Consider the following 15005-nt stretch of genomic DNA (forward strand, 5'->3'; position numbering starts at 1 on the left):
GGTACAGATAGTTCTGGAAAACGGGAGCTGAAGTTGGATGAATTGATGGTTATGATCCCCATATCCAAAAATCTATTTAAAGGTCAGGGCTTACGAATGGTGACAAAAAAATCTAGTGAAAACATAGTTAAAATAGAAAGGGTGTCTTTCATCTATTTAACCTCAAAGCGCTCAAGACTCATGAATTTTGGGGACCTCCTATGTCTTACAGGTTAATTATTGCCTAGCTCATTAGCACTCGGGCTGTTTCTGCAGTGACTCCAAGCAGGACTGGAACAGGAATTGTCTAGATTGGGAACCCAGAAGCCAATCCTGGGACAAGGCTCCACATACAAGGAGCTGATTCGGGATGAAGGGAATCCCTGGCAGGGAGTGGGGGGGAGTGGCAATGGAGGGAGACAGCCAATAGACTCTGTGATCCAGCCAGACACCGCTGCAGGGGACTGAAGCTTCATTCTGCTGGGAAACTGGGTGCCAGTGTAAAGCACACACCTCTGATGGATTCCTCTGAGGTACCAGGCAGCTGGAGCTTTTGAACACCTCCTCCCCATCAGTTATTCGTTGAGGGCTGCTCCCAAGGGCCAGAAGCCCTTGGCATTTCCAATCTACCCAGCAAGAGGCCAAGGACTCCAGAGACAAGAGAAAGCCCTCAGGCCACAAGAGGCAGATCTGACAGTTCAGAATGGTGGTCTTAGAAAGTGGTAAAGTCTGGGGGTGGGGGTAGGGAGTATGGAGCACTAACCTATACATAACTAGCCTCACCACAGGAATGGTTTCAGATGGGGTTGTCTCTTTCTGTGCATCATGGTTAGTCTACCTCATTTAAAATAATCAGAAGAACAGGACCAAGATGGATACAACTTTAATGCTTCTGCAATTATATTTTAGAACAGAACAGGATGGTTTCATGGTTTCATGGCTTTTGTGTTTCATAGCATTCAGCTGAAGTCTGCGTTTTGAATTATTTTGTAAAATGACATTTACATGATGTAGAATGAAGCAATGAAGTTCTAAGTAATGACAAATAACACAAAGAACAAAGGCTAGTAAGCATAAATTTTTACTTTGTGGACTTCCTTGTCATCACACTCCCTCTGTTTGTTGTAGTAATAGAAAGTATTGTCCCTTCTCTGGAGTTTCTTCACGTACCCCGTCTCTGGCCAACGATCTACCTGCACATCAGAAACCGGAATACAAATACTATGATGCTGGTTTTATTTTTATATAATAATTTACTAACAAATAGTTAACAGTATATCTCACATCCAAAAATTGAAGCATAAAATTAAATCTAAAAATACTTGAGCTCTCAAGAGAGTATTATACACACCTCAAACACACCCTAAGTTGTATCCTTATACTGCAAAATAGCTAATTTGGTGCTTGTCTCTAGATCCCAATTTCTAGATTTAAATTTCTACTCAGTGGCCAAGATAGGGGAAACATTCAAAACACTCAAAACTTTGTCTTACGTTTACAAATTATTTCAAACATTATTACTTCTTAATTTCTAAAAGTAATGCCCGAGGAGGAAATTAGGCTCAGGCCCCACTCTGAAAGCACTTGGCTGCTGAGCGTTGATGTCACACCAGTGACAAATGGAACCAGCTAGACTCAAGACACCTGAAGGTGCATATGCATTCCTCAAATCCATATCACAAGTTCAGCTTGAAAAACCAATTTTTTAAAGGATTTTATTTATTTATTTATTTATTTATTTATTTATTTATATTTGAGAGGAAGAGAGAGCACAAGCAGGGGGAGCATCAGGCAGAGGGAGAGGGAGAAGCAGGCTCCCTGCTGAGCAGGGAGCCCGATGCGGGGCTCGATCCCAGGACCCTGGGATCATGACCTGAGCCAAAGGCAGACGCTTAACGACAGCCACCCAGGCGCCCCAAGATTTTATTTTATTTTTTTAAAAAAATCTCCACACCCAGTGTGGAGCTGGACCTTATAACCCTGAGATCAAGAGCCTCATGATCCACCAACTGAGCCAGCCAGGTGCCCCTTGAAACCCAATTTTTAATAGAAATTTGAGGTCATGAATTTAATCCTCCACTATCTTTTCTTACCTTCTCCCCACTATTCTTTCTCATATGTCATATTGGTTTGCTTACTCTATTATTTGGCTTGACCTAGTTTGGACATTTTTCTCCCCGTCCTCTCCAAATTCATGTTTTACTTTCTGGATCATGATCAGGTCAATACATTTCTCTTGTTGTTTGGTATATTTCTTCTGGATTTTTTAAGATTTACTCTATCATTGTCAAAACCTGATCACTCAGGTGTCATGGTCTAGATAATCGAACGCTCTTCACCACCATCTCTCCAGGCACCTTGTCACTTCTCATATGCACCATCCATAAATCATAACTTGCCACTGGGATAGGAATACCTCATGAATACAAAGGAATGCATGGCCTTTGTTTTCTAACAGCACATTTTCTTTTTCTTGTGTTGTCTCCTTTATTTAAGAATTAATGAAAATAGGTAGCAACATATTGGATGAACCTTGGCAGGCTTTCTGACATTTACAGTATAGGGAAAAAATCAATGCTTCCTATCACTTAGGTCAAGCTTGCCTTTCATAGCTTCCATTGCCCCCAGCAGAGAAAGGAGGGTGTTCTCAAGACACCATTATAACTCTCTTCCTCTTGGGGCCAGGAGCAGGCTCTCTTTCGTTTACTAGGGTCCTAAAAAGCATCTCATCCAGTGAAGAAATAGCCTCTGTATATGGGATGAGCCTCCAAGCAGCTGTATTTGTTCTGTGCTCATCAACCCTTAGTCATTTTAAATATCCCTTGTATTTTATAATTTTTTCTTCTTGGCCTTTCACTTGAGGACTCCCAGTCGATGGAAGAAAGCTTCACACCTTTGAGTAGAACAGAGTGGAGTTGTATGGTTGTTAAGAGCAACTAGTGAGGTCAGTAAGCTCTAATAGTTTATGTGTCCCAAAAGGACATATGCTTCAGGTGAGGAAAGAGAAGTTTGCTCAAACCCTCCCCACCTCTGTACACTGGTAGAGACATACCAATCAAGGTAAGCATTTGGTTACCATCCTGGCCAACCTTCAAGGCCCTCTGCAAATGTCTCTGCGGGCATGAAGCCCTTTTGGAGGATTGTCCCCCAAAGGAAGCGATTTTGTCTTCCTCTAAATTCCTGCATCTTTTTTAAAGGCACACATATTTTGACTTGCATAAGTTTTTACTGTTCATGTCATTATTAATCTTCTACTTCAAGATAATAAGAATAATAAAAGCTATCAATGATTAAACACTTATCTTTCATTCACTCAACAAATCATTAAGCACTACAATGTCAGGCACTTCAAACACGTGATTTCATTTAATTCCTGTAACTATTTTCTAAAGCAGACACTGCCATCACAATTCAACTGTTGAGCTCAGCCAAGTTAAGAGCACTGTTCAGGATTGCTCAGCCTGGGTGGCTCAGTCATTAAGCATCTGCCTCCGGCTCAGGTCATGATCCCAGGGTCCTGGGATCGAGTCCCACATCAGGCTCCCTACTCAGCGGGAAGACTGCTTCTCCCTCTCCCACGCTCCTTGCCTGTGTTCCCTCTCTTGCTGTCTCTCTCTCTGTTAAAAAATAAATAAAATAAAAAATCTTAATTAAAAAAAAAAATTCTCTCCCTCTCTCCCTATGTCCCGCCCCCTGCTTGCTCGCTCTCCTCCCCGCCCTTAAAATAAATAAATAAATCTTAAAAAAAAAAAAAAAGAACAAGGTGAGGGTGTCACTTCTCACCATCCCTTTAAAAAAAAAAATGAGAGAGAGGAGCCAGGATGCAGACCCTGGATAGATTCCAAATATGGTTCTCTTCCTACTGACCCAATCCATTTCTTGAGGTCAGGTACTCATATTTTTATCTCCTGAAGCACTTGGCACAGAAATTTGCATATGGTAGTGACAGGGTTGAGGGCATGCTGCCCCAGAATACGCCATTTTGGCATACTGATGGTTTCAAGTTAGAGTTACTTGAGAAACCGTTACATGAAGGACACTGACCCTCCTTTCTCCCATGTGAAAGGCACCCTCCCTGCACCTGGAGGTAGACAGACATCCTTATAACCACAGACAGAGAATTCAGAGCCAAGTGGACTGTGTAAATAAATTCTGCTTCATTTCCCCCCACTAATTAGTACTCAAGCCCAAGTTACTTTGTCTTGTCAGTTCTTCATACATTTATCATTTCTTTGTCTAAAAGGTATATAAATGGCCTGCTTTGGTCACTTCTTGGGTCTCATATCTTTGGGGCCCCTGTATATATGAAATTAGATGAAATTTGTCTTTTCTCCTGTTAATCTGTCGTGGGTCAATTTCATTATTAGACCAGCCAAAAGAACAGGAGAAATTTTCTCCTTCCCAACAGTTTATATCCAGTTAGTTATACTGAAGTGAAATGCAAGACCTCTTCAAAATTGCCAAGTCATACAGTGAATAGGCTTGTTCTTCCCTACATCACACACACACACTCCTCTCACTTTGTGGGACTTCCCCTTCAAGGAGGATCTTTGTGTTTTCTTAAATCTGATTTTATCTCAATCACATTATTGGGCATGGGAGTGTAATGCACAAATAAAGTCAGGAGTTGCTCTCTAATAGTTTTCTGTCACTTATAATCTCCATAATAAACAGAATCTAACCCCTTGATAATTCGGGATAAAAAAAAAGAAACTGGAAAGAAGTAATAGTTACACAATAAACTGAATATCTGGCAATAGAATTACCCGGGTAAGGGAAAAAGACTCTGCTTTTGTGGTTATCATCAAAGCTTTATCTGGCAGAGCATGGTTGTTCAATAAAAGCTAGAAAGTTCTTAACCTTTCCATGCTGAGGGACCACCTCTCCTTCCAGTCTACCTGAAAACCACACCTCTGGGCCTCAGTCTCCTCATCAGTAAAATAAGAGAATTGGAGTAGAGCTTCCTTTTAGTTATTCTCTGGTTCTTTGTTTGATTTTGATACTTTTCACTGAATATTTTGAGTTCAGGTTTGTAGAGACATCTTACCATAGCAACTTGTTTCACTTGTTTATATTCAATTTCATCCCGATATCCTGCTTGCTGAAATCTGTACAGATTTTCTATCTCTTCTGACCATTTTTTGGCACGACTTATTGATTTTGGTTTCACCTCAGAACTAGCCATGGCTACAGAGGTCTTATTGCCAAATATTTCTGAAAGATGTTAAAACAACATTAATAGATAGCATAAGAGTGACAATTTTGAAAGTCCCTTTAAAAATGAACACAAGTGGAATTTTTAAAAACTTAGAGAGTTGAGAATCCTGTTATGTATATTAAATTTTAAACATTCAATTTCAAGATTGAGAAGGATTCATGCTCTACTTTGGAAATAAAATAAAATAAAACCTGAAAGATACATAGGGAACTGTTTATTTCTTCATCAAATAAAATTGTATTCAGAGAGTGATGTCCTAATTCTGGTGTCCTAGGCAATAGTATACACATTTCTGAAGTCACACTCTTATTTTTAACTACTCAGTAGATTGTCAAAATAGCTCACCACCATTCCATTTGATTATATTCAAAACTGCATCCCCCACTTTTTTTTTTCCTAAAAAGGGAATGTAAGGTCAGTCTTCTCACTGTCTTCTTATTCTTCTTGCTGAGGAGCAATGTTTCCTCTCTTTCCATATCTTAACTACTTGGAGGCATCCAATCACTGCAGTTCATTCACTCAGGAGGTCACTGGGACCCTGCTCCTGTGACAGCCCCATGTGAAAAGACAGACGAACACAAAGTCCATGAAAGCTGTAAGACTGTATGACACTGAGATCATTGATTTTAAAACAATGTAAGCAGTCACCAGTAGCTTTCGAAGTTCAAATATTCAACTGAAGTACACGTAATTGTCTATTCACCAAACTTCTAGAGTCAGTTTTTCAAAGACATATCTTACAGTTGTTTTCTCAGAGTCATTTTATTACCAAAATATATATCAGTTAACTGAAATAACATGCCCAGAATTTTCACCATGATTCCTTGAATCCATTCTTTTTTTTTTTTTTTAAGATTTTTATTTATTTATTTGACAGAGAGAGAAACACAGCGAGAGAGGGAACACAAGCAGGGGCAGAGGGAGAGGGAGAAGCAGGCTTCCCGCGGAGCAGGGAACCCGATGCGGGGCTTGATCCCAGGACCCTGGGATCATGATCTGAGCTGAAGGCAGATGCTTAACGACTGAGCCACCCAGGTGCCCCCTTGCATCCATTCTTCTTTTAAAATATGTTTCTATTGGCTGAAATACATTAAATACAGAGCTCATGAGTAGGTCTTATAAATGACTTCTTGTTTTTAAATTTTTTTCAATTACAATGACAAATACTCATTACAGTACCACCCCCTTACCTGCACTTTCACTTTCTACCTCTGCTGCAGTCTGGAAGCAGATGTTCCTCATTCTGACCTATTCTCAGAAGGTCAGTGGTAGCCTAACGCTACATCCCAATGCCTATGTCGTTCACCTCACTTCATCTCCTCATACAGGCATTTTATCCTACATTATCACAAAAATAGTGCAGGAAAATATATTTGGACAGGCCACATTCACATAACTTCAAAATATATTGTTATAATTGTTCTATTTTATTATTGTTTTAAACTTTATCATAGACATGTATATAGGAAAAAAACATAGAATATATAGGGTTTGGTACTATCCGTGGTTTGAGGCATCCAGTGGGGGGGTCTTGGAATGTATCCCCCATGGATAAGGGGGAATTAATGTGTGTTGAAAAGGTCATACATTAAAGTACAAAAAAAGAAAAGTCAAAATAATCATCACACCAATTAGAAGTATCAATCCTTAACATCAGGTGAATATCATCCTAAAAGTTTTATAAAAAGGAATCTTACAATAAATGCTTTCACGAGTATAACAAATTTATCTCAGCCTGGATTTAACAGGGTGGGAGGTAGGAAATGGAAATAAAATTGATGGAATTGCTAAATTTCAGATAAATATTTCTTCAATGTGAAAAATGTGGCCTAAAATTTCCCTCATACTTAATAAAAATAGATTAATGGAGACTGTTAGGAGGCTAAGAGTCATTTGTTTGAATTTTATGTTATCAGTCCTGTACAAGTACCAATCGGCTCTTCTATGAAAAATAAGGGAATTGGTTCTGTGCTTCCCCCTACCTCCTGTATATTTTTGTCACATTCTTACTTAACATTCTAAAGGTTGTGGTATTTACATTCCGTCCTGAAACCAAAATTCTCACAGTTGTTTGGGTTTAGCTCCAGATTTAAAGGAATTAAAATGAAGCCATTTGAGTTACACAGTTCACTCTGATGAAAGTAGCAGCTACCCAAATGGATATATCATTACTATTGTTTGCATTTTTTTCATCGTGCATACCAATATGTATATTGACTAGACCAAAGAAAATTAAGGTATTGTTAATATTTGACTTTTTAAAAACTTTTGACCTTTATTTATTAATTTAGGTTTAGACTCATGTTGTATTTTAAGGCAATATGTTGTTATGTTATTGTACAAATTTATGTAAAATTTGGATTACCCGACAAAACAATAAGTGAGCCATATTTCAGTGAAACCCTTGCCCTTCATTTCCATTCATTTTATTTATTTTTATTTTTTGTTATTTTAAAATATTTATTTATTTATAGTTTCTTTTTTTTAGTTTTAAATACAATGAATTAACATATAGTGTATAATTAGTTTCAGAGGTAGAGTTCAGTGATTCATCAGTCTTATATAACATCCAGTGCTCATTACATCATGTACACTCCTTAATGTCTGTCACCCAGCTACCCCGTTCCCCCACACTCCTTCCCAGCACCCCTCAGTTTGTTTCCCATGATTAAGAGTTTCTTGTGGTTTGTCTCCCTCTCTGATTTCGTCTTGTTTTATTTTTCCCTCCCTTCCCCTATGATCCTTTGTTTTGTTTCATAAATTTCACATATGATGAAATCATATGGTAATTGTCTTTCTCTGATTGACTTATTTCACTTAGCATTATACCCTCTAGTTCCATCCATGTCATGGCAAATGGCAAGATTTCTTTTTTTTTAGATGGCTGAGTAATATTCCATTGTATATACACACACCACATTTTCTTTATCTGTTCATCTGTTGATGAACACGTGGGTTCTTTCCATAGTTTGGCTATTGTAGACATTGCTGCTGTAAACATTGGGGTGTGGGTGTCCCTTGGGTCACTACATTTGTATCTTTGGGGTAAATCCCTAGTAGTGCAATTGCTGGGTCATAGGGTAGCTCTATTTTCAACTTTTTTTTAAAAAAGATTTTATTTTATTTATTTGACAGAGACACAGCGAGAGAGGGAACACAAGCAAGGGGAGTGGCAGAGGGAGGGGGAGAAGCAGGCGTCCCGTGGAGCAGGGAGCCTGATGTGGGGCTTGATCCCAGGACCCTGGGACCATGACCTGAGCCGAAGGCAGATGCTTAACCATCTGAGCCACCCAGGAGCCCCTATTTTCAACTTTTTGAGGAACCTCCATACTGTTTTCCAGAGTGGCTGCACCAGCTTGCATTCCCACCAACAGTGTAGGAGGGCTTCCCTTTCTCTACATCCTTGCCAACATCTGTCATTTCCTGACTTGTTAATTTTAGCCATTCTGACCCATGTGAGGTGGTATCTCATTGTGGTTTTAATTTGTATTTCCCTGATGCCAAGTGATGTTGAGCATTTTTTCATGTGTCTGTTGGTCATTGGGATGTCTTCTTTGGAAAAATGTCTATTCATGTCTTCTGCCCATTTCTTGACGGGATTATTTGTTCTTTGAGTGTTGAGTTTGATAAATTCTTTATAGATTTTGGATACTAGCCCTTTATCTGATAAGACATTTACAAATATCTTCTCCCATTCTGTAGGTTGTCTTTTGGTTTTGTCAACTGTTTCCTTTGCTGTGCAAAAACTTTTTGCCTTTTTTTTAAGATCTTATTTATTTATTTATTTGACAGAGAGAAACACAGCGAGAGAGGGAACACAAGCAGGGGGAGTGGGAGAGGGAGAAGCAGGCTTCCCACTGAGGGGGGAGCCCGATGTGGGGCTCGATCCCAGGACCCTGGGATCATGACCCGAGCCAAAGGCAGACGCTTAAGGACTGAGCCACCCAGGCGCCCCCAAAACTTTTTATCTTGATGAAGTCCCAATAGTTCATTTTTGCCTTTGTTTCCATTGCCTTTCGAGATGTGTCTAGCAAGAAGTTGCTGTGGCCTAGGTTGAAGAGATTGCTGCCTATGTTCTCTCTAGGATTTTGATGGATTCCTGTCTCACATTTAGGTCTTTCAACCATTTTGAGTCTATTTTTGTGTGTGGTGTAAGAAAATGGTCCAGTTTCATTCTTCTGCATGTTGGCTGTCCAATTTTCCCAACATCATTTGTTGAAGAGACTTTTTTCCATTAGATAGCTTTCCTGCTTTGTCGAAGATTAGTTGACCATAGAGTTGAGGGTCCATTTCTGGGTTCTCTATTCTGTTCCATTGATCTATGTGTCTGTTTTTGTGCCAGTACCATACTGTCTTGATGATTACAGCTTTGTAATATAGCTTGAAGTCCAGAATTGTGATGCCATCAACTTTGGTTTTCTTTTTCTATATTTCTTTGGCTATTCAAGGTCTTTTCTGGTTCCATACAAATTTTAGGATTATTTGTTCCAGCTCTGTGAAAAAAGTTGATGATATTTTGAATGTGTAGATTGCTCTAGGTAGCATAGACGTTTTAACAACATTTTTTTTTTCCAATCCATGAGCATGGAACATTTTTCCATTTCTTTATGTCGTCCTCAATTTCTTTCATGAGTGTTCTATAGTTTTCTGAGAACAGATCCTTTGCCTCTTTGGTTAGGTTTATTCTTAGGTGTCTTATGATTTTGGGTGCAATTGTAAATAGGATTGACTCCCTAATTTCTCTTTCTTCTGTCTCCTTAGTGTATAGAAATGCAACTGATTTCTGTGCATTGATTTTATAATCTGCCATGGTGCTGAATTCCTGTATGAGTTCTAGCAATTTGGGGTGGATTCTTTTGGGTTTTCAACATAGAGTATAATATCTGTAAAGAGTGAGAGTTTGACTTCTTTGCCAATTCAACTTCTTTGCCTTTTCTTTCTTTTTGATGTCTGATTGCTGAGGCTAGGGCTTGCATGCAGTACTATGTTGAACAACAGTGGTGAGAGTGGACATCCCTGTTGTGTTCTTGACCTCAGGGGAAAAGCTCTCAGTTTTTCCCCATTGAGAATGATATTCCCTGTGGGCTTTGTGAATATGACTCTTATGATAGTGAGGTACGTTCCCTGTTTCTCTACACTGTGAAGAGTTTTAATCAAGAAAGGATAATGTAGTTTGTCAAATGCTTTTTCTGCATCTGTTGAGAGGATCATATGGTTCTTGTCCTTTCTTTTATTGATGTAGTGTATCACATTGCTTGATTTGTGGATGTTGAATCACTCGTACAGCCCAGGAATAAATCCCACTTGGTCATGGTGAATAATCCTTTTAATGTACTGTTGGATCCTATTGGCTAGTATCTTGGTGAGAATTTTGGCATCCATGTTCATCAGGGATATTCATCTGTAATTCTTTTTTGGTGGAGTCTTTGTCTGGTTTTAGGATCAAGGTAATGCTGGCCTCATAGAAAGAGTTTGGAAGTTTTCCTTCCATTTCTATTTTTTGAAACAGCTTCAGAGGAAGAGGTATTAATTCTTTAAACATTTGGTAGAGTTCCCCTGGGAAGCCATCCAGCCTTGGACTCTTGTTTGTTGGAAGATTTTTGATTACTAATTCAATTTCCTTGCTGGTTATGGGTCTGTTCCAAGTTTTTTATTTCTTCCTGTTTCAGTTTTGGTAGTTTATACATCTCTAGGAATGCAACCATTTCTTCCAGATTGCCTAATTTGTTGGCATATAGTTGCTAATAGTATGTTCTTATAATTGTTTGTATTTCTTTGGAGTTGGTTGTGAGCTCTCCTCTTTCATTCATGATTTCATTTATTTGGGTCCTTTCTCTTCTTTTTGATAAGTCTGGCCAGGGGTTTATTGATCTTATTAATTCTTTCAAAGAACGAGCTCCTAGTTTTATTGATTTATTCTACTATTCTTTTGGTTTCTATTTCATTTCCATTCATTTCAATGGGAGGTTCACTGCTTTGTTGCTGCACACTAGATAGGACCAACAGTGAGTTGGACATATGTGGTACAGCCTGACAATCCATTAACATATACAACTATATATAACCTATTTTTTCATAGAAAAATGACACTAAGAAACATGAGAGGAAAAAAGGTGCAAATTTGCTGTATAAAAAGACTTTCAGAATTAGTTATGCTTGTTATATGAATTTTGGCTGTATTATATTGCTTTTATAGATGAAGCACATTTTCTAAAAGTAGTGGCACAATCATACTTTTTGTTTTACCCATTTTTGCTTTTTGATACATAACAGAATACTTTTATATACTCGTATTCATTCAAAAAGTACTTTCCTGAAGGTCGTCTATGTAACCTTTTGCCACTTTTAAACAAAACAATCATGTCAACTATAAATATAAAAATGCTTTCAACAAGGGTGCCTAGGAGGCTCAGTTGGTTAAGCATCTGCCTTCAGCTCAGGTCATGACCTCATGGGTCCTGGGACTGAGTCCTGTGTCGGGCTCCCCGCTAAGGGGGGAGTCTGCTTCTCCCTCTCCCTTTGTCCCTCCCTGCCTCGTGCTCTCTCTCTCTCTCAAATAAATAAAATCTTTTAAAAAAAATTAAAAATGCTTTCAACAGAAGAACTGTTCAACAGACGAGTTAAGCTATTGGAGAAAAAAAAATATTTTTTTACTCAGTAGAAATATGTATCCTCTAGACATATTACGCATTTCAAAACTTTGTTTTCCCACAATAGCTAAAGGGAACATAAATGCATTTTCATCATAATAGGAAGCCCTGTGGTTACTGTAACTACACTATATAGCAGTGTTGCAAATCCCACCCCCCCAACTTTTTTGTCTCTCTTTTAACTTACTTTCTACTTATTAAAAACAGAATGAGACTAAAATTGGGAAAGATCAACTTACAATTTTTCTATTAAATATTTCAGTAATCCTGGGAAATTCAGTGGCAATATTAATCCCGCTAGTAACATTCAGCACTTTGAAATTTAGTGGTTTACTTTGCTGAGAGTTGTGGCAAAAAATAAGTACTATAAAACACGTCTGATTTTTATAATACTAAGTTATAGCTACAGAAACAGGAAATGGCAATGGCCTGACTTTCTAGTTTTGTGAAAATCTAATTTTATTAAACAGTATTAGGTTTATATAGGTATTTTAAACCCAGCAGTATCAAACCCTTGACGATCTAAGGTTTTAATCTGACAGTAGAAGCCTTTGATGTACCAGTCATCTCAAACTCCCTTCTATGCAAAGGTCCTTTTCACTTCCTTGTTCGCTCTGAAAAGTGCTTTGTACCTTTAGTTGTATTAAAACCCCAAGAGCATTAGTATTCCTTCCATTTCTGTACCTATTTTACTGTTCCTAGACGCATCAGGATATGGCAAAGGAGCCAATCAGTTAACATCCCTGGGCTTGTTTCCCGAGCAGTTAAGGTCTTTTTCGTCCGCACACTTCCCTTCCCAAAGTTTTTGGGGGGTCAGCTGAAAAACAAAACTGGTTTCCCAAATATGCCTTTGTAGTCCATGGTCTGGGTGTGCTAATCTGCATCTGTGCAGCGTAAAGCCACTCCATGCCTTCTCCAGTCCCTCAAGCCTTTCTTCTTACAGAAATCACCAATTCTGTATGTGAGGTAAAATCTGCCACATAAGGCTGAGCCGGACAAAGCATTTTGAAAACGGGGGGTCAAATGACTGGTCCGCAGGAGAACTCTGAAAGGAGACCCCAGAATACATCAAGCCTCAGGGGGCGGGGCTCAGCCTGGAAGCTACTGGAAAATCAGATTCTGAAACTCAGGGGGTAGCAAATAAAGACCGTAGCTAATCCAGAAAATAAATAAGCAAGAAAATCAAATCGGGCGCCTGGGTGGCTCAGTTGGTTAAGCGACTGCCTTCGGCTCAGGTCATGATCCTGGAGTCCCGGGATCGAGTCCCACATCGGGCTCCCTGCTCAGCAGGGAGTCTGCTTCTCCCTCTGACCCTCCCTGCTCTCATGCTATCTCTCATTCTCTCTCTCTCAAATAAATAAAATCTTAAAAAAAAAAAAGAAAAAATCAAATTTCAGAAATCACAAAGGCATGCCGGAGCGGAAGGGGCGGAGCCGAGGCTTCCGGGGCCGGCCCGGGCTGGCTCAGGGGAGGGGGCGGACCGACCGTTCAAGGCCCTTCGGGACGTGTCCACCCACCGCCCCCCTTCGGTCCAGCTCTCCGTGGTTACCCTCAATGGCCGATCTGGAGAGGCCGAGGCACCCCGCCCGGGAGCTCGCAGGAGAGCGCGGCGGTGCTCGAGTTCTCCACTCAGGAATCCGTGGGCTGGGCAGCGAGAGGCCAAGTGTCGCGCCTCGGCGACCCTCGCGTCTCCTAGCAACGCACGGCGCCGCGGAGCGCCCAGCTCCGGCCCCGCCCCCTGCGAGCGGGCCCTTGTGCGCAGGTGCGAGGGCTGGGCTGGGCGGCCTGCCCAGTTTGGAGCTTCAAAGCCGAAGCCGGGATGGGAAGCTCGCAGGGGCTGACCATTAAGCAGAGGAATCGGGCAGAATGTGTTATTTGCTTCTTCAGTACCAGACAGAATTCCGTTGGCGATTTTGGTTCCTGGGAGAGGGTACCTCCTATCTGTCCCACCCCATTTCTCATTTTGTTGAAATTAAATGAACCGGTCAATTCACAGGTTAGAGCTTAGTGCCTGACAATTAGTGAACCTACAATAAACAACCTCCATAACTTAAATGACCTTTCTCTATCATTACCTTTATCCGTATATTTAAAATACTATCGATTTACTTATAACTCCCAAATTTCTTTCCTCAGCTCAGATCTCTCTCTGAATTCCAGACTTGTATATGCAACCTATATTCAACATCCACCTAGTTGTCTCAAACAACCCCCTTCCAAACGTCCCCTCCCCAGCCTGCCCCTTTCACAATCTTCCCCCGTCAGTAAATGGCTCCTAGCGTCCACTCTTTGTCTTGCCCTCCTTATCCGTCACTGTTGGCTTTTCTGTTCCCAGCGAGGTCAAGCCACCGTCATTTTACCCGACTCTGGTTATTGCAATAATCCCCAACAGGTCTCTCTGGTTCCCCCCTCGTCTATTCTCAACACAACAATCTGTGCAATCCGTTTAAAACATAACTTAGACTGGGGCGCGTGGGTGGCTCAGTTGGTTGGGCGACTGCCTTCGGCTCAGGTCATGATCCTGGAGTCCCAGGATCGAGTCCCACATCGGGCTCCCTGCTCAGCGGGGAGTCTGCTTCTCCCTCTGACCCTCTTCCCTCTCGCGCTATCTTCCATTCTCTCTCTCTCAAATAAATAAATCTTAAAAAAAATAAAACATAACTTAGACTGTATCATTTCTCTGCTCACAGTCTTGCAATGGCTCCCCGTCTTACAGAGTAAAAAACCAGCAAAACCTTACAAGGGTTGCATACAATTCTTCTTCCCTTGCTCTGGTGCCCTGGATCACTCTGCTCCAGCCACACTGATCTCCTGGCTGTTCCTGGCCCAGCTTCCACATTGAGGCCTTCGTTCTGGCTACTGCATCATGCTCTCTATCCCCCTTACTACGTTCTAGTGTTTTCTGTCCACAGCCCTTATCATCACCTATTATACTACTTAAATAGCTTCCTTCTTAATTTTATTGTTTCTCTTCTGCAAGAACATAATTTCCATAAAGACAGGTTTTGTTGACCAAATTTCTAGAACAGTACCTAGCACACAGTAGGTGCCAAAGCAATGTATTTCGAATGAATATCTTTCGCCACCATGGCCACTAGGAAGCAGTATAGCATCGCGTCTAAAGCATGACCTTGCATTTGGATCTGGTTTCTACTACT

At 40.4% G+C, this 15005-nt stretch overlaps 1 protein-coding gene across 3 annotated transcripts; it reads right to left on the minus strand.

Annotated features, from left to right (window-relative positions):
- Window positions 1-855: 855 nt before the first annotated feature.
- MEIG1 (meiosis/spermiogenesis associated 1) lies at window positions 856-13551 on the minus strand. 3 transcript variants are annotated; one of them, XM_025853601.2, is made up of 4 exons: window positions 13397-13551; window positions 5543-5741; window positions 5027-5193; window positions 856-1172 (listed from the first exon to the last, which is right to left on the minus strand). In XM_025853601.2, the coding sequence occupies exons 3-4, from the start codon at window positions 5162-5164 to the stop codon at window positions 1044-1046; spliced, it is 267 nt and encodes an 88-aa protein (XP_025709386.1). In that variant the 5' UTR covers window positions 5165-5193; window positions 5543-5741; window positions 13397-13551; the 3' UTR covers window positions 856-1043. The 3 variants fall into 3 exon arrangements, with proteins under 3 accessions (XP_025709386.1, XP_073735954.1, XP_025709385.1); XM_073879853.1 differs by lacking the exon at window positions 13397-13551 and adding an exon at window positions 6388-6445; XM_025853600.2 differs by lacking the exon at window positions 5543-5741 and having other exon boundaries at window positions 13397-13545.
- Between the last annotated feature and the right edge of the window lie 1454 nt (window positions 13552-15005).

Source organism: Callorhinus ursinus, unplaced genomic scaffold (genome assembly GCF_003265705.2).
Source record: "Callorhinus ursinus isolate GAN/ISIS: 27379988/994484 unplaced genomic scaffold, GSC_fseal_2.0 scaffold36, whole genome shotgun sequence".
NCBI classification, from domain to species: Eukaryota; Metazoa; Chordata; class Mammalia; order Carnivora; family Otariidae; genus Callorhinus; species Callorhinus ursinus.